This window comes from Drosophila serrata, unplaced genomic scaffold (assembly GCF_035046125.1).
Source record: "Drosophila serrata isolate PLE 108 unplaced genomic scaffold, ASM3504612v1 contig_228, whole genome shotgun sequence".
NCBI lineage: Eukaryota > Metazoa > Arthropoda > Insecta > Diptera > Drosophilidae > Drosophila > Drosophila serrata.
This window is the reverse complement of record NW_028257126.1, coordinates 10711-30960: the sequence shown is the minus strand read 5'-3', so window position 1 is coordinate 30960 and position 20250 is coordinate 10711. Positions and strand designations below refer to the sequence as shown.

Genomic DNA, 20250 nt, shown 5'->3' with positions numbered 1-20250 from the left:
TCCGCTGGGTCCCCAAAGACGCTGTAATCTGCAATCTACCATTCAAGAAATATACAACTCGGTTACTGCTAATTTATACAGATAGACGATCCTAAAGACATCGCAATGGCATGATTATACGCAGTCACATCAATACATACAAATGTCCAGATTTTTGACTCAATAATTATGTTTAGGTTACTACATTTTCTTTACTTTTATAAATTCAAATTGTTTAGTTTTTCAATTACTTATTTCGTATATTTCTCTTTCATTTTGCCTAATAACATTTGACATTTAGTATTTCCTGTTATTCCGATTTAGGGAAACTCCTAATGAACAGCTAATAAATGTTTATTGAACCCATAAATCGCATTTACTTATCGTATATTAAAAAGTCAGATACGAAGAGGTGGCTTATGGCATAAATTACATTAAACCGATAATAGAAATAAGCACTTAAATCAGGATTTTTGTGCCTTTGTCATCAGAGTATCCTCCTCCACGGTCTTGGTGCTCATCTCGACCTCAGTTGCGTTGCTCTCTCTCCTCCGGAGCTTGGTTAGAAAGTCAAAGATGCCTTCTCCACGACCGAACTCCTCACCTTCGGCCAACGACATGGGCAGCTTCCGGTTACGCGTCTCCGGAAGTAGCAGACAGACATAGGCACCGGACAGGAAGAGTAGTCCCAGGATTATAGAGGGACCTGGCTTAAAATACGTGCCCAGATGCAGGATGTAAGGTGAAAGGAAAGAGGCAGCAAACCCTGCCACATGCACCACTGCCACTCCCCTTCCACGGACGCAGGTGGGAATCAGCTCAGTGGAGAACTGGGAACTGGCTCCATCAGCGATGGACACTCCAAATCTGGCGGCCAGAGTGAGACCCACCAGGAGCAACACGCTCCGATGACTACCCTGCGCTATCACCAATCCAGCAGCAGCAGCAAAGATCCCGGTGATGGTCATCCAACTAACTGCGGTGGCCTTGCGCCCAATCTTGTCCTGGAGCAGGCCCTGAAGGTAACCGGAGGGCGGCAGGGTTAGGGCATTCAGCGAGAACATGACGAAAGGGGAGATGCCCAAACCTTCCACGTTCCTGGCGATGGTGTTGTAGCAGGGTGTGATTATAATGCTGAAAGGATAAATAATATTAATTAAGAACTCTTAGTTAACATAAATTACTCACAAAATCAACAACAGCTTAATGGCTGTGCTGCGCATGCGCGGCGTTTTGAGCATGTCCAGTAGACGGACATTTGTTTGCTCCGCTTCCTTGGTCTCCCTGCGGTAGTGCTCCTCGCAATAGCTCCTGAAGGACTTGAAGTCATCGTCAGCCACCTGGCGGCGATTGATCTTGGCCACGCGCTGCAACCGACGAATGGCTCCGTCGATATCATTACGCGTGACCAGCCACTGGGCGCTCTCCTGGACGAGGAAGTAAAAAAGAGTGACCAGTAGCAGCGGCACCGAAGAGCAGGCGAGGAAGAGGCGCCAGTGGCCCACCCAGACGGCCAGCCAGGAGGCTCCAATCAAGCCCAGGCAGTAGAAGCTGCCCAAGACTGTGTTGAGACCCACATTCCTCAATGATGGCGAGACATATTCGAGAACTGTAAAAATCAATCATTGATTAATTTACTTTTAAATAAAGTAAAAGTCTTGGCCAATTACTTACTTAATATATACATGAGATAGGAGTTGGCATCGGCCGCCAGTCCAGAGACAAAACGACTGATCGAGAACGAAACTAGATTCGTAGCGAATATGGTTGAGAAATCGCCCAGAAAGCCGCACCAGTTGGCCAAAATCAAGGCCTTAATACGACCAATCCGATCGCCAAGCAGGCCAAAGACCAGAGTTCCACAAACCGAGCCCACAAAGAACAGTGACTGGCCCACTCTTGGCTTATAGGCCTCGTCGCAAACCCAATTGAGCTACAGAATATATCATATACCATATAAATAAAATAATAGATATATGTAAGAACTTAATGTACTTTTAATTTTTGAATTAAGTAGATAAACTCACCTCTGTATTCATGCTTCTGTATCCAAAATCGTACTTGTAGATCCACTGACTGCATCTTTCCGGGCTCACCGTGTGATTCCCTCCATTCTCATCGATTCTCTCCAGCCGCGTGCACGATGGCTTCTCGAACACCGAATAGATTGCCTCGATCTCGGCGAAGCTGCGATTCTCCAGCTGCTCATGGTAACACCAGTGATCGGGCACAAAACTGATGACGTTCTGCGAGAAATAATGCATGGATACGACCACCATAAGGTAGCCGTAGAGAGCCAGCAGCAGGAACTGATAGCGACTGCTGTGGCCGCACTTGGCCAGAATCTCCTCGAAATCCATGCTGACGACGGTATCGGATTTTTGCTGCCTCCAGACTTCAGAGGCGTTCGCAATGTTGTGATGATAAGCGCATATCTGAGAGGGGTCTGGCCTCTACGGGGAACTGGGAATGTGGCTAAAACGGAGACCGGGTGAGACCGGTGAGCAGGTAATCACTTGCCGGTTCTCAGAATCGGTTTATTGGTCCCCGGCTCCTGGGTGTATCGAACGCAGCTGAAACCCGTTCCGCCTCTGTTCTGGTGGCACGGAGCGCACGCTTCCAACTGGTCATGAACCGGAGGCGGAGACCCACGGGTGTGTTTGCTCACAAAAAGAGAGAGAGTGCTGCTTACATGAGAGTCGCACTTTCCACTCTCTTGCTCAATTATGCGGCATTTGAAAAAAACCTACTTGGGCACGCCCCAAAGGAAAGAGAGGAAGAGAAGCAATTCGGAAATTCGCACTGCATTTACAAAATTTGAATTTCAATCAGTTTCAATTTCTGCCACTTGGCGACCATTAACAAAGAGTCAATGACTTAATTTTGATTGATTGATATACAGATATCTATTAATAAATCGAAGAAGTTTGCTTTTGAGAATTCAAGGATATCATACAGGATGGTGGTTGTTTATAATGTTTTGTTTTCAGAATTTTATCAGTATTGATCAATGAGGGAATAGATATGTCATGAGTGCCTTGCAGCTGAACAAATTCATTATTCTTAATTAAACAACTATTTAAAATTAGGATAGAGCTTTTTTATTGCTTGTTAAAAGATCTGCATATACATACATATAATTAATGTTAGTTTAGTATAGTAAAGTGAAGCAGTAAGGGGGTTGACCCATGCGATGGCCGTTTTTTTTTTTTTTTTAATTCAAATTTGATTATTAATTTATTTATTCAAGATACTTTTTGAATTTTAAACATTTTTAGCACATTTGTATGAAAAACAAAGAAAAATTGATACAAAAATGTCACTCTTTAAAATTAATTAGTCGACGGATAATACACTCCGTTCTACATATATATGTACATATGTTAATATACGTTAAAGTCGATATTGTTAACATTTGTTTTTATTATAATGTCCATGCTAATTTAGTTGACAATTTGCAACGCAGTGAAGGAGTCATATCCGACCCAATGACCCAATAAATATCCAGTTCCCTAATAATATCTTTAAATCTCTGTTATCAAATTATACATGTTCCCGAAAAATGCTCTTGTCCTTCAATATCTGCGTTATCCTGTGACTCTCAGTGCCGAATCTAGGCTTTAGAGCCAACAATGGTACCCGCATCGGAACGAGATGCGGAGAATTTCAATTTTAGTTTTTATTATTTATCTTTAATTAAAGTCAAAGCGTGGGATGGCCCCTCCTAAGGAATAGGAATTGCTTGGTCCTGTACTAGTTGAAGTCAAGATATTAAACGAAATATTAAAGTGCAGCCATTCAGCTTTTCCAGTAAATAAATTTTGTTTTGCCAAAATTTATATTTATATAAATTTTAAAAATTGTAATTGCTTTGTTTTATTGATGCTTACTTGGAGTCCTTGGATCCTCATGACCCAGATAAAAATTGTCACACTTACGCATCGATTATTCCAACCAGACTTAAACAATAAAAACTCTTTATATATATTAATTTTTTATTGCTTTTATTTTAGTTTTTTTTCTGTTTTCTTTTATATGTGTTTATCAATTACATTTGCTGTTTAGATGGATACATGTCTACATTTGCTGCCTTTTGAATATATATATATATTATAATATTAGCTTTAATATGAATCATAATTGATGGTCTCCATCATCGCTCCCGTGTCTGTTCGGATTTATAAATGTAGTAAACGCAGTTTCGTGATAACATGATATAGATAGACCTTATTAGATTTGCTTTTTCTTCTGACTTAAGTAGAATACGTACATACACAAGTAGTAGGTATTTCAGAACTGTACATACATACATTAGATGCGGTGTGTTAACTAAATTTGATTAACAACTAAACTACTTAGCTGGCCTAGAGTGTATCGTAGCGTTTGAGTAAATATAGGCAATAGTGCAGGATAACTAACTTAAGACTCTTACAAAGACGTACATACACATTCAACTCGATATACTCTAAACTATAAATACATGATAGGGTAATAATAAATATAGTCGAAGAAACCATCATCGTATAGACTAAAGCCCTGAATGGTTAACGGGGGAAAAACAAGCAATCACTACCTACAATCTTCAAAATTCAGTCACAATTCATTTCCATTACAATCCGTTCATTGCAGGCCCGAAATAATACATTTAGAACAAGATACAAGATACACTATATACGGGATACTATACACTACAGCTACATACACATATGCTCCTCCTCAGTTGCCTTTTGGTAATTACAAAAATAAAATGCTTGAAAGAAGGCAAAGAAAACCAAGACTAGTTGGGATATGCTCACGACCCCCTTTAATCATCCCACACAATCAATGCTATCGTAGAAGATCTCCTCGTCCCTATCCTCATCCCCATCCTCCTCCGGCTCCTCGAAATCATCCACATCGTAGGAGATCAGAGACTGGAGGCTATCATCCAGCAGCTTGTGCTGCACATGATGCACCTCAAATAGATTGGCATCCCTCTTATCCTTGGGCGGAGTGCCAAACCAAATGGCCACCTCATCGTCTCCTTCGACCACATCGCCTCTTGGAGCAGCGCCTTCGCCCCTGCAATCATTCCGGGCCACAGGATCAGCTCTCGCCTCGATGATGGAGTCACTGTAGCCATAGTCGAAGGTGACCAGGAGATTGTCACCGCCACACTCCATGGAATTGGGCGCTGTGTACTCCGTGTAGTACGAATCGTAGACCGTCTCCTCGGACACATAGGACAGGAATCCCTGCTGCTGCTGCTGCTGGTTTTGACTGATGCTGCTCGTTTGCCACAGTTGCCAGCCTTGGTTATTGAGACGGAAATTTGGCATTTCCAAATTCTGAGCATCGCAAAGAAAAACATAGAATAGAATATCAAATCGTTGGTTCAATATAATGGGTGCACTCAAGCAATGGGGAATGAAAAAGAAATAGGAACAAGAAAGAAGGAGTTAGGACACAAAAAATATATTTATAATCAAAAAAGAACATTATCAGAGAGATCGTTAGGAGAAAACACAAAAAGTATTGGGGTTAGCATTTGCAGCAAGAGCGGACAGCGGTTAGAACCCTCAACCTTGGCCACAATATAGGTTTATATATTCTTTGGGGTTAGCACAGAGCGATCAATCAGTCAATCAATCAACCAATCAGTTTATGTACAGCGATTACCTTTAGGTGTCTTGAATCAGAAATTTATTTCATATCTTTTTACTTGTGTGTGCACTCTGCCCATTTGCTATTGTAGAAAGGGTGGAGGATCTAGGACTAGGACTAGATATAGTCTGGGTGGGTCTAGATCTACGACAGAACTACGGCAAAGTAAAACCCAACTCTGATGGTGCGGGGTAAGCGAAAGAAAAAGCTGTGGAATTGGCGGTGTGGGGATCGTTTTGGTTTGGAGTCGAGGGATGGTAGCTTAACCTACTAGGTGAGTTACAACAAAAGAGAGACTTACGCGTATAACGAATGGCGGCAAAGTGTGTCTATTGCATTGTCTTTGCTTTTGGCTGGGCGAAAAACAAAACAGACAAACGATCTACAACAAACAGAGGGCTCCAGATTGGAGATCTCGAGCTGATTTTTGGTTCTAGAGCTGATCTGAGCTGGAGAGGATGTATGTACCGGGGGGCGAGGGCGCTGCTCCATTTCTTGTTTGGCGGCCATCACTATTATCTGCGGCTGTCCGATACCAAAAACTCCAGTCCGCATATAATCTTTGTTTTACTTGGTTAGCATTTTGTAAGTGTCTTTTTATTTCTGGCATGCAGTCGAATTTTTGTATTACCACCAACATGTCAATCAATCAATCAGTCAATCAGTACACCATACATATAGGTAACATCTGCCACTCCTGTTCACCAACTCCGATTATTATTTGTATCTCAGCTTGTTAGGAAAAGCGGTTGGTTTCTGTATTTTCACAAAAGGTTTTAGTTACATTTTTTGGGCTGTTTGTTGGTGGTTTTGTTTTTTGGGATTCTGTTTCGGTTGTGGTTGGGTTTTTTGTTGGTTGGATACACATATATACATTTATATGTTTTTTGCGGGGATATTTTTGGTACGGTCAGTTTTATCGGATATACAAAATACGAGTATATATGTGAGTTATAACAACAGACAGGTTTTTTTTTTGTTTTTTGTTTGGAGTAGACATACAAATAGGGCGGAAAGAGGCGCAGAAAGAAAAAGTAAAAGTAAAAAGAAATTACAGCATTAGATACAAATTATTTCAAGTGTGTGATCGTCTAAATTGGACTTGTTCTTTGAGTGGATTTCGATTTTCTCTATGCACAAACAAAGCCAAAATGAAGCACTTGATAACTGCTCCTGCTGATGATGATGTCCTGGTGGATTTGAGTGATAGTGTGGATGAGATAGTGTGAATGTGTGTGGTTAGTTAGATTGTTGGATGAACTTAAAACGAGCTTATCATGACATGTGTGGTGTATCCTTATCGACGACCGCAAGCATTTAACTAAACTTAAGGCAAGTCTTTAAAGTCTTCTTTCTACCTTCGTATAACAAATAAATCGAAATTTCTGCCTGTTATTCTAATCGGTTTTATATATTTTTACGTAATAGCGTATTCGTGGGTGTTAAGCCCATCTCCTTCATACACAAATCAATAAATTAGCCTTTAAATTAAGCCCAATATTTAGTATAGACTCTAATTTTAGCTTAACATAATTACAAAGAAAAATAATAATAATAATAATCATAATATTGATGCTTAAACACAGACTCAATTAAATAATAATGATTATGCTTACACTCGCTTTCGAACACAATGAGAAACTATTGGCATGCACACTTGAGGAAAATTTACGTACTCCCTCAGCCACAATAATCGTGATTTGCATAATGAATGGGATGTAAAGTGAAGTGGTATTATCCTACACACATGCATTGAGTTTTGTTTTACTTATTTTTGTTTTTTCTTTCTTTATATATATACATAACTATATGGGGGAATAGTGTGGAATTGCTGATTAATTAAAGCCGGCTACTGAGCACCTAAGGCAACGATAGGCAGGGCAGTGAAAGCTTGATTGGAGGAGGCACCTTTTGCTAGCCAAGTGATACACGAGTCAATGACTCGTACCCAAAAGCACAGGCGGAAGGCTCTTTGAAACAATACCCATTCTCGGGATGAGGAACATTGGGATATAATGTTGAGATTTGTGAGTTGGACAGGAGAATGATTCCTTACACTTTTGTCGAGAACGCATCTTCCCAAAGCCAACATTGCTGATATGGCAAGAGTGGCTTTAATTATAGTTTGCATGAAAAAATTAAACACAATAACAAAATAAACTAAACAATGTACTAGATATATGAACTTGAAAATTACATCAATTTTGTACAAAATGGTTTTGGTTTCTCAACAATTATTCCACATTGATTTGTTGGTGAATTATATACTACTTTTGTTGTAGAAAAAAATAGAGAACAACATAAAGAAATCATCAACACCGGTTAAACAATGATTAGTTGGTGAAAGTTTGTTGTTTTAACAATAAATTACATTAGAGAATCAATTTCATAGCTCTTGCAGTCGCCAAAAAAAAGACGAAACTCAACAATTGTTCCACAATGACGTGTTGGTGAATTTCCAGTTTTGAAATTGTTTACTGCTCATGTTGAAAAAAATGTACAAAATATAGAAAAACAAAGGACGAATCCTTGCTCTTAGACATAAACAATGATTCAATTATTATTGATTAATTGGAAAATGTTGATTTTGTTGTTGAAACGATTTACAGTGTTATAGAAACAAATGTATTGCTTTTGGGCACGAAATCATAAGAAAATTATTCGGTAGCTCAACAAATGCTCCACATTGATGCGTTGGTGAAATTCCAGCTTGGCAATTAGTTACTGTTTTTGTTGTTGAAACAGTTACAAACTAAAGAACACTCATCGAAAAGACACAAAGATTTTCAATTTCCTTTCTTTAACACGATCGATATTTGGATATATGTGTGTATGTATGCAGCTGTAGTATATAGGTTATATATGTAAGTAGTGTATATATGCCGTGGGGGTTAATTGTATATATGTAAAAATAAATATATGTATATGCATGTAGCTAATGTTGATATATAACATATATAGTTATTTATCGGATTTTATGTTCATTGCGGTTCTTGTTTTGATTTCTTTAACTGTAACGAAGATGATGGATTCTTGTGGTTCTTGGTTGTTGTTGTTGTTGTATCGTAATCGTAATCGTTAACGTTATCGAAGGCATATTAATCGGTAATCAGTAGATATTTCCATATATATATATATAAATGTATGTATGTTTCGGTATATATTATCAGTAGTATTATTATCATAATAGATTCACTTGAACCAACCCAAAAATGTTGATTTGAGAGTGCGTACCTTGCCACTATCACTGTCGCCGCCGCCATAGCTGGAAGTGGGCGTGGTGGCCATGATGTCGCCCTGATCCCGACCGAACGTTCGGCCACCGGAACCCCCCGTCGAGGCACTACTATACCGTCGGGACACACCGCTGCCGGAGTTCGACGCCGCCGGCGAGTGTGCAGTGCGTCGGTGGTGATACGGTGCTCCCGTACCATTACCGCTTAGCTGGAGATCCTTGCGCAGCGTCGAACTTAGCTGGGCGGCAATGGAACCGGAGGAGGTGGAGTTGTTGACGGAGAGGGCGCCCTTCATTCCCTCCGGCGACTGCTGGGCACGTGACAGGGAGTCCAGATGCCGCACCCTCGAGCTGATCGTATCCCGCTTTAGCTTGGGCAGCGGCGAATTCTGGAGGACACGTGGGGACGGAGTCGTTGCGATTGTCGGCTGGCTGCGGTTGCCAGTCGATCCGGATGAGTAGGGTGTGGTGGCCAGTGGTATTGACGACGATGTCGAGCTAGTGCGACTCGTGTTCGTGCTCAGCGAATGATTGGATGCGGACGTATCCGCCCTCCGTAAGCTCTGCAGGTTCCCAGTGCTCCTGCTTAACGAGGACTTGCTGCCATATGAGGTGCTGGTGGTGGATGGCGGCGACCGTCCCGCCGTGGAAGGTCTTCCCGTAGGGGGTTTGCCCACGAAATATGCTGCCGCCTTGCTGCCCGGCAGCGGAATCTTGCTGGGCTTACTGGCGCTCCCGAACTTGCGGAATGCGCTTTGCCGTGATGGCGGAGTCGTCGTCCCCTCAAACGGACTCACGCCGCCCACACTGGTGCTCATCACCCGTGCGGCTATGGTACTGCTGGGCGTACTGCTGCCCATAGGGAGGCAGGGACTCGCATTGATAATCGTCTTGTTGGGCGTACCGTTGGGTGTCCGATGCGCCTGATTCTCGTGCTCGTGCGCCGACTCCGTACTGCTACTGTGCTGCTGTAGTTCATCCATGGCCAGCGGCACCATGGCCTTCATGCTGGGCGTACTAATTTGAGTGACTGGCGGGGCGGGCATGGCCGTCGAGGCAGAGTCCACGGAGTCCGAGACTCCACGACGACTCAGCATCAGCGTGGTGGAAGCCGAGGAGCGATTGGTCTCGTAGTCGTGCTGCGACGAGTGCAGATACGAGTTGGTGGTGCTGCTGGTGTTCGCCTGCAGGCGGGACTCCACCAACCGAAGCTGCGCCTTGGTGCCCTCCAGCTCGATGCTCTTCTCCTCGAGCTGGTACCGCATATGCTCAAACTCCTCGCTGCTCTTGTCCAGCCGCTTGGCCAGCAGCGTCTTGGACTTGCTGGACGTGTCCAGCTTCTGGGCCAGCACTTGGTTCTGAACGGTGAGGGTGAGGAGGTGACGCTGCAGCTCCAGTACGTTCGTCTCTAGGAGAATGGCCCCGAATCGCTTGGAATCGGTCAGCCGGCACTTGGCATTACGCGCACCCGGCGTGCTGACAATGCCATCAAGGCGACCCAAGGGCTGCTGCTGCTGCTGCTGCTGCTGCTGTTGCTGCTGCTGCTTCTGCTGCTGCTTTCTGGATGTTATATCACTGCCTGAGCTTTGATGGAATGCTTCCTGCGCTGGCTGATCGAAGACGACGACCGGCTGGAATGTGTTGTTGCTGCTGCCTTGGCGACTTTGGCCGCCATTGGAGAGCACCGTGTTGGCTGAGGATAGAAAGTTGCGTTGACTGGAGTACTCCGACTGGCAGCCACTGTAATAAATAAAAGTTTTTTTAGTTAAGAGCCTTAGTCTTTCTGTTATATTTCCATTTTCTTACCTGGAAGAGCTCTTGCTTTGCTGCTGTTGCATCTGCTGCAATTGCTGCACCCGTGAGCTCAGCTCCAGCTTCTGTGCCATCGCCAGCTTTAGCTGGTCCTCGAGATCCTTTTTCACACCTATCAGCTCCTCCACCTGGTCGCTCATCTTGGCCGCCTTGATGCGTCCTGTTAGCGTCTCCGCCTCCATTTCGGCCAATTTGTCCAGCAGTCGATCGCGCTCCTTGCGCAGCTGCTTGATATCCTCACGATTCAGTCGCTCCACCTGCTCACGGAATTGTTGCGGCGTCATCCCATCCTTACCGGGGCCCTTGTTGCCCTCGCCTCCTACCTTCTGGGCATCACCCTGCTGGCGCTCATAGGTCTGCAGCTGCTCCACCTCGTCGCGTAAGCGATTCGACTTGCGATGTATGACGTCCAGCAGGTTGAGCAACTCATCGTCCGATTCGGCACAGCTCAGGCGATTCGCTGCTATGGCCACCTATTTAAAATTGAAAATCAATTAGCAAACAATTTTGATAAAGATTACATTAAAGACTTGTACCGTCATAGCACCGTTGGTGGAGGAGGCACTGTGGCCCTCCTTGGAGGAACTGGTCTCCGTTGAGAATCCGGAGTCTTGGACAACACTGCCGTTGTTATTCTCTCCGCTCTTTGGCTCTTTCTTGCCGCTGTGCGAATTGCTGCGGCTGCGTGTCAGCGACGAGGAGGACGCCTCCGCTCCAGAGGAGGCGGCAGCTCCCGACGACGCTGACGACGTGGACGGTTCCTTGTGCGATAGTTTGCGTTTCATGCGTATGCCCGGCTCCCATTCGCGTCTGCTACAAATATATAAAAGTTAATTATTATTGGTTTAGGAACTGTGAGGATCTAGATCTCACCTGGTGGCTAATGAGGAGCTGCCGCCACCCACCGAGTGACTGCCACCCATGGCCCCCACCGAGGAGGTGGGCGTCGAAGGTGTGGCTGACATCGAGGCCATTTTGTGCTTAAGATCGGGAAACGTTTCGATGACCAGATCCCGGAACTCCAGCAGGGCGCCCACCTCATGCTGCAGCTCCTGTAGCGACTTGGTCTGCTCGCTGTGGATGTGATGGCTCCCGTAGCTGTTGCTATACGGCGTATGGTGGCTCAGGTGGTGGTGGTGCAGGTGATGGGGATACGTGGCCCCCACCACCACGGTGGCCGTAGGTGAGGCGGCGGAGACAGTACCTACCGCCGTCCCGCTGGCCATTAGATGCGGATGATGATGGGCGGCACTGCTCATCGGCAGGCATTCCATGGCCCCGCTGGCCAGGTGAGAGGTGCGTAAAGGTCCGTTGACGCTCCCACTTCCGGTTCCGTTGCTCTGACTGTGGTGGTGGCTAATGCAGCTTCCGTCCGTTTTGCTGATGCCATGCGTTGCGGGTAGCTCAAAGCCTTCATTCTGCAAAAATAAAATTGATAAGAACATTAATAACTTATGCAGTCAGGTTTGCTCAGAAATTACATTCTTAAAGGTACATAAAGCCATTTTAATAGTTTATTCTCAACAGTATTGTCAATGCTTGCTGAGGTATTGAAAGAATCTTTTACAAGGCCAGGGTTACCACTTAACCTTCGCTTTTGGTTTTCCAACACTTGGGAAACAATAAATTATTATTATCGAATTTATCCATTAACAAGTACATTTTTTATCAATGAAAACGTTTGAGAAGGGGGGGCAGATTATTCAATTTGTAAAAACATTGAACGTTATGAAATATTCTATGGCTCATTAATTTACATAAATTGTTTCCCAACACTCTAATTTATGTCTTTTCATTTTTTCCCCTCCCTTGGAGGAGATCACGCACATGTAAGTCGATTTAAATCCAATGAATCATTGTTATTTGGATTTCGATGGTCAAGTGCGATGGGGCCTCAAGATCAGTTTACATTGCCACAAGTCATTATCGCGGGGCTTTTACATAAGTAAGGGTCGCCGTGGGACTGATAATTACTCGAGAGAGAAAACACCGAGCATTGCGTTGCATCGGTGGAATTGAATCCATCATCGTGTGGTGGTGTTGGTGGTGCTCTGGTGGGGCAATCGATGCACCACTGGGGCTCGGGAGCAGTGCAAACGATTAGTGAATGACACACAAATTATGATTGATGAATTGCAGAGTGCTCTCGCAGCTCGAAGCGAGTGGGGAGCGCCCGCTGGCCGGCGACCCGTGGAGAAAACTGTAGCAAAAGTGCAGCTTAATGCGGCTTAAAGTCGCAGCAGCAACATACAACGTGCACAGTGCAACATCTGTAGCTGCAACACTCTACAATCGATGCAGCAATTTGTGACAATCATGCTGTGTGTGCTGGCTTGGCCCAGGCCATGACTATTCGCCAAGTCAACGGACTGTGAGCCAACTTCAAACTCCAAACTCCAAACTAGAACAGGCCGCAGATGGTCGAACCAAGTAAAAGTAGTTTTTCTTTTTGTATTTTTCTATTTATCTATGTTTCCCTCTTTTCTGGCATCTGCTCTGGAAAAGAAACGGGAACCTACAGAGAGACAAAAACAAAAAGCTAACCCAGAAATATATTATATTCTATACTCAGTAGAAATATAAATATAAATATATTTTAAAAGGTTTGCATTATCCGATTCTGATCAATGATCAATAAATACGATTAGATTACCCCTAGAAACAGTTGAGAATTTGAATGCAATACAGATCACATTATGGTTTTCGGACTTGATTCCTTGAAATATTAAAATTATATTTGTTTGAGTAGAATTTATACAACAGATCGCAAAATATTTGGTTTTTTTTTTTTTTTTTTTTTTAATATTGCATATCTATGATTTTTTGTTATAAAAGCAAAGCTATTTTACTTTAAAATTTGGTAAATTCAGCCACAAAATTATAATGTGAACCCAAGGGTAATTTATGAATCTTAGCATTTTTTATTATAATAGAACCTTTACTTAACATATTTTTGTTTGGTTTAGAGATTAAGCTAACCATGATCTCGAGTTGGTTAGATCCGTTCACAATAATACATACATTCACATTCATATATTCATTTTATTTCTTAACTTCTCTCCTCTCTATTTTCTTTATTTATCTCCCCATTCAAGTGTACAAAATTGTTTCCAGTGCACTGACGATTTGTTTGTCAACCGGGTGGAAAGCTTTCACTGAACGAGAATGTTTCTCGAGCGACGGCAACTCAATTGATTGGCAAAATACTTTCACATGCAATAAACATAAATTTGCCTGGCAGCAGCAGCGTTGGTTTTGTCGGCCGGCTTTGGCTATTGATCAAACAAACGTTGGAGAGTGCCTCTTACATACATATGTACATATGTATTTACATCGCAATGGTATATGTGGTCTTTGGCCAGGTTAAAACCAGACAACTGGGTTGTTTGTTCTCGGCAAGAAAAAGTAAAAAGAGAGGTGAGTGAGCTGGGAGTAAGTAAAACAAAAAAAGAAATAGCTCAGCTGATTGCATGCACACAACAAATGACCGAGAGATGGTCGGAAATGTTGGTCAGCCGCCTAATGGCAAATTCATTGCAAATGAAGCATGAAAATTGGCCCACATTCACATGACATGGCTGCTGCTAGCTGGGCCATTCCCATTATTTAATTGCTAATTAACACAACAGGGGAAAGATGGAGGGGAAGCCCAGGAAGCATAACTCATAATTTCATGGCTTGCATAATTCGCGCTGCACTTTTCCTTCCATTTAATTTTTGTTGTTGTTTTGGGATTTTATTTTTTCTATTTCATTGAGGTTTTGTTTTTTTTTCGTCCGACTTGCCTGTGGAGCGTGGCGAACATCAAAGCATGGGAAGTGGCAGAGAAGTCACATTGAAGATCGTGTAATTATATAGCAAAATCCATTGTCAGCCACGAAATTGAAACCGAACAATTCAAACCCTGACTGTCGAGTCTCAACGAAAAGTGGAGAGCAAAAAACCCTAGGCTCAATGTCGGTGGACTGTCAACCACTCGAGCATCACGATTGGCTTTATGGTTTCTGAGTTTCATTGCTCAATTAACTCGTGGATCTGGCCTCTTGGCCCACGGCCCGAAACTAGCCCCACAAATATCTATCCTAAGCTTTTCTATCCACGATATGCACAATGTATTTCAGAGACACATATGCAAATCACTCGCATTCGACTGTGTAGACTCTGAATACAAGTGCTTCCTTGTCACTCCAAAGAGGCGTCTGTCACTGTTTTCAAGTTGTATCTTCTCAAACTGCGCCTAGACAGAGATATGAATGGCTCAGTTCGAAAGAGGAGTGGAACAGTGGAGATTTATTATCATCGCGTTTGGGTTTTATAATAAAGTTGGAGCTTATACTGAGATTTATCAAAGATGAGCCTACGTGACATTTGTAAAGCCGCTTTAATGGTATTTAACCAGATAAATAGACCCCAAGCAGGGAAGTCTAACATAGGAAATTGGTCCTTCGAGCCGGATATCCTTTTCATCGTCAACGAAAAGCAGACAATACTTTTGGCAAAGAGTTTTAAAAACTCTTACTTAAGACCCTTTGACTTTACCATTTTTTAAATGAATTTAAATTTAACCTTTGCTTGATAAATTGAAGCCATCGTTACCACTGTGTGTGCCCCCACCAGACCAATCAACTCCACATCGTCATCGCTGGGAGCGTTGTGCCGCCACTGTCGTGGGCGCAAACTATCATCTCGGCGCAGCTGCCACGCATTGCTGATTCTTCGGCTCCTCAAGTTTTATTACTCGTCGCGGCGGCAATTGGGTTGATCATCATGAAAAATAAAAACTTGGAGCTTCAGCTTGAGACCCCAAAACGCACATGGCCTGGGCGACAGAAAGAGAGCCGCTCAATTAGGCTGCCCACCATTCGAGACTCAACTCGTCGCCACACTAGCCAGCCAGGTTTTTGGGCTTGCCGCACAACCAACACAACATCTAACCCATCCTATACAGGTAGTAAGTACTATACTATACTATACTATATATATAACTTCCCACCGAAACAGCAGGAGATTTTCCACAAACATCAAGTGGGTGGGGAAAGAAAAGCTCTGTTGGCAGTTCCTCAGAGTGCCAGACACCAAAGCAATTAACAGACAGAAATTCGCAATAAATCCAGGCAACAAACTGTTCTATAAATCACAAGAACGTTTGCTTATAGTGTGAAACCCCCGTTTTGATATAAAACTGGAAATTAATCGGACAAACAATGACAAATGCGAAAACGCTGCTTTAGCGAATTTGTAATCGGAATCGGAATTCTTTCCATTGTGTGTTGCTGTTATTTATTTTCTTTTGGGGGGTTTCGAGTGGTTGGCATTTTGTTTTGTTTGTTTGATCGATTTTTTTCACCATTTTCTTTTTCTTTTGAATGTATGAGGAATGGGATTTCCTTCTTTCTGTTACGTATACGTAATATTTTTAGAGAATTTCTAAGCCTCAGCCAAGTGCTTTCACTGCACTCAGTTTGATCTTGCCGCCTTGTTTTGCATTTAGTTTCCGTAATCCCATAATATACTAATTGCTCACTAAAAGGGTTGTAATTAGTCATTGTCATAGTTTTGCAGGAAGGGATGGGAAAAATAGAGAGACAGTTCTCAGACAGACAAAACAAGAATCAATAACAACCACTAGTGATGCAGTTATAAGCCAAAAAGGTTGTGGTTATGATCTTCTTGTTCGTCAGCAAACACACATGATTTGCTTTCGTATTCTCGAAAGAGCGGCGTCGAACTCTTTTGACGTTAAATTTAAGTAGATTTGTTTTTGTTTTTGTTCGGAAGCTATAAAGGCATATCAATAGCTAAGAAAATATATACAAAAATCCAGCTTAAGTCTTGTCTATTGCCAATGCAACATGTGTTCAAGAATTTGCTCATAAAGCAGCGATCATTAAGTTCAAGAAAAAATAAATCTATAAAAATCAAAGACTCCAAAAAGCTGCTTTTTATGATGGCAATTTCACACACTGAAATTAAAGATTTTCTAATACTATGAGATCAACTTGTGATAACTATTATTTTTATATTATTTATTATTTTTTCCTGGCTTGCTTCGCTACCATTACTCTTTTGATGTACGTTTTCTTATTATTTTTGGCTATGACTGTTATTTGGCGTGAAGAAATTTCTATTTCTATGGTTGTTTGTTCGATGGATTTAATTAAAGTTTGCCATGCAAGCACCGTCTAAGCTATTTTTGAAGTGCAAGAGCCGTTGGTTATTTTCGTTGCAATTAGTGATGGGGTTTGCATAACAGTCGAATTTGTGTGTGCACTTGTGGGAATGGATGGGCCAGTTGCTCGGACCCGAAACTCGTATAATTATGCATGTAAAACGCCCGGCCCGGCGAGGCGAAACTGACGGGACTCAACGGTTTATTACGGATTGGGAGCGCTTATTAATTACCTCACCCCGGGCATGACTTACACTCGCAGTCACTCGCTGCTTTTCCAACAGTCATCGCCACCAGGCCGCCCGCCCGGCACACTCTGACTACGCCAATTTATATTTTCAATTCCAATTCCCATTCAATTTCAATGCAGCGCCAAAGCCAAGACAAGCCAAGCCACATCACATGTTGGCGTTTGGGTTTGGCCACCGCCGCCGCCGCCTGCAGTTGCCTCTGACGCAACATTGGGTCTCCGGAGGTCTCCCGGGCCATTGTGCGTTTTCCCGCCCTGACAGTCAGTTAGATGCTGCATCTGGAGACAATTGTGTGCCACTGCCTCTTGTCTCAGATCTAAGCATTGGCCACGCCAAAAAAAGGAAAAACTAGAGAAATACAAAAATTAAACCCACCCGGTCTAAGCCATTTAACATTAGTTGTCATTAGTTTTGCCTTTTTATGTTTTTCCAACTATTTGTACAGCTGTGCGCGGTATTAAACATTATAAAAAACATTACTAACAAATACAAAATTAACTCAACAACAACAAATACAAAGTTTGTCAAATATTTTAGAAGGTAAACATATGTTTTAAATGAAAAATCTTTCATACATCAAGATTGTTGAACTACATCACTTAATTTCCTTACTTTTGTAGTCATTTTTTTTATTTTTCTGCTTCCCCAATATCGTTTTGTTTCATTTCCTATTATTAGTTCAAATAATTTCCAAAATAAACAAGGTATTACGTAAGTTTATTGCTTACAGAAATTGTATTCCCTTTCTTGATTAAATGTATTTCCCTCACCCACTTTACTTAATTTTCTTTACAACAAACAAATAATGTTTGAGGCTCAAGAAAATAAAAAAAAGGTTCGGAACATGCGGCAAATTGCCGGACTGTGTTGGGTTTGCAACACATTTTCCTCCATATGTGGCAATAGAAATAATTGTCTAATGTGTTTGGTGCTTGGCGGCTTTGGTAATCGTCGCAGCAGTCAACGGAACGCAAGTGTTGTAATTAAATTAACCATTTTTTTTCGGCTGCTGTTGTACTTGGGAGCTTCACAAAAAATTGGGATCTGCCAAAAAAATTACACTCGAGTTGTAAAGGAGTTGCAACAACAAAACCAACAAAAACAACAACAACAACAAGAGGCACATTTACAACATCTGTTGCAATGTAAATCGTCGCCTGTCAAATTTCCTCTTCAAGTTGGGTTGCCTTTTGTCTCTTTTTTTTATAAATTTGGCTTTTGTGTTTACTTATTTTTACATTATCATTTTTTATTTGTCTGGCTTATGCTTGTAATTTTCTAAATTATTTGTCGATTTTTTATTGTTAAGTTCGGAAAAGGCAAATTACATTTAAGCTTCTAATGTTTATTGTTGTTAGTGGAAGGTTGAAATAATAAACTAAATTGATATGTGTACCTAAGTAGAATAGTAGATCCCTCGTTTATTGCATGTTTTAATGAAAACGATAACACAAAAGATAACACAGAACAGATTATATAGTCCTATATAATGCAATTTACGTAATATACCAAACTTGATCGGTGCCAAAACTGGATTAAAAAAAATGTTATATACCGCCCAGTATCCAGCATTTAGCTTACTAAACTGCATAACTTTTTATAATGTCCAGTCAAACTCGGCAATCAACCATAAGATCTTATGCAATTTGCAAGAAAAAGCTAAAATTAATTAAACACATAAATTATGCACAAGTCACAGAGCAAAGCTGGCCAAACTTAATAACAACTTGGTTAACAGAAATAAAGATTGCAACCGTGGACAAAAGTTGCTGTAATTTTTCCACATAAAAAGACAAAAAGGTTAAACAAAAATCAGATTCCGAGTTATTAATTTTATTAATACCTCTTCCTGGTAATTTACGAATTTAAATATATTTTAATAAATTTCTGTTTATACCGCCACATAAATTGTAAAAAATAGTTATACAAGTGTATTGTTAAATGATTTTTACAAGGAATTCCAAAATATAAGTACTTAATAGTTGGCCGTTTCCCTCGCTAGTAAGTAATTAAATTACTGCGAAAAAAGGCTAAAATGCCCCACTGTGCTTGGGGTTAGTTTAGTTGATTGGCGCCGCTTGTGCTTTGTAGACCGAAAAAGCAACCGTTAGTCGGCACTTTGCATTAAATTAATTAACTACTTTAAATTTTAATTGCACCTTTGGCACAAGCCCATTTCGCCGGAACTCTCCACTCATCTATTTGTATAAATTTTACCCCCAAAACTTTCGCCTGATGATGATCACAATGATTATGATGATGGTGGCGATAAACGTTCATAAACGACTGCTCCCGGGGGCGCCTGTCGCTCCGGATATGTGTTATCCTTCGGGGGACTCCTCGCGGTAATAGCCACCGCCAACTGGCTATCTGACACTGCCAATTCCAGTGTCGGTCTTCAGCCAGCGGGCACACCTCTCCTGCTGGTGCTGTTGCTGTCATTTGCCAGCGATTTCTAATCGATTTTTCCGGCGCATGTCCCGCCTCCCTGAATGCGAACGAACGAACGAATGAACGAACAAATGAACAATAGACGTTGGTTGCATTTTCGCTTTTAGTTTTGTCAATATTCCATTGTTTGCTACCCATACAGGTCTATATAGACAACTAAACCTTACCCCTTCCCATCCGTCCGGAACTTTCACACAATTTTCACACTTTTGTCCGCTCGTTCTGTTAATTAGCATGGCCATATAATTTTTGGGGCGACGCGGATCTGAATGTGATCCCCTGGCTGGTCACGCGATAACTGGAGTTGACCAACCGGAAGTTGACCAATTTGTACACAATTTGCACGACTTTTCGTTTTTTTTCTCTTATTATTTTAAGTTTTCCTCTGTTTAGGGGCAGCAGAAGCGTCTTTGATTTCAGTTCTGGCCACTTGTTTGTTTATCGATTTTGATGTGTGTTTGTTTTTGCGGCACAGAAAAAAAAGAGGAGCTCGCTTTGAATAGAAAAATATTGATTTAGTGTCAAGTTTTGGTATATGTTTATTTTTCCAAGAAAGTATAAAGTCTTTAAGTGGTTTAATTTTATTCCGAAACAGATGGAAGTAATATATTATATTTTATTTATTAAAAATACATGAACCTATTTGTCATTTAATGTTGCCATCTGACACTATACACTCTCCTATCTGAAGGATAGGAAAAAAAAAACAA

The 20250-nt window shown here is 41.8% G+C and overlaps 2 protein-coding genes across 7 annotated transcripts; both read right to left on the bottom strand.

Annotated features, from left to right (window-relative positions):
- Nucleotides 1-213: 213 nt before the first annotated feature.
- LOC110187863 (organic cation transporter protein) lies at nucleotides 214-2608 on the bottom strand. Its single transcript, XM_020957348.2, has 4 exons — nucleotides 2007-2608; nucleotides 1654-1912; nucleotides 1168-1588; nucleotides 214-1113 (listed from the first exon to the last, which is right to left on the bottom strand). The coding sequence occupies exons 1-4, from the start codon at nucleotides 2337-2339 to the stop codon at nucleotides 444-446; spliced, it is 1683 nt and encodes a 560-aa protein (XP_020813007.2). The 5' UTR covers nucleotides 2340-2608; the 3' UTR covers nucleotides 214-443.
- A 1606-nt stretch (nucleotides 2609-4214) lies between these two features.
- Nucleotides 4215-19835, bottom strand: jvl (javelin-like). 6 transcript variants are annotated; one of them, XM_086829866.1, is made up of 6 exons: nucleotides 19708-19835; nucleotides 11543-12087; nucleotides 11206-11482; nucleotides 10664-11142; nucleotides 8857-10597; nucleotides 4215-5306 (listed from the first exon to the last, which is right to left on the bottom strand). In XM_086829866.1, exons 1-6 carry the CDS (start codon nucleotides 19780-19782, stop codon nucleotides 4788-4790), a joined length of 3636 nt encoding a protein of 1211 aa, XP_086685992.1. In that variant the 5' UTR covers nucleotides 19783-19835; the 3' UTR covers nucleotides 4215-4787. The 6 variants fall into 6 exon arrangements, with proteins under 6 accessions (XP_086685992.1, XP_086685993.1, XP_086685994.1 ...); XM_086829867.1 differs by having other exon boundaries at nucleotides 11206-11479; nucleotides 19708-19815; XM_086829868.1 differs by lacking the exon at nucleotides 19708-19835 and adding an exon at nucleotides 12151-12217.
- Nucleotides 19836-20250: the final 415 nt, after the last annotated feature.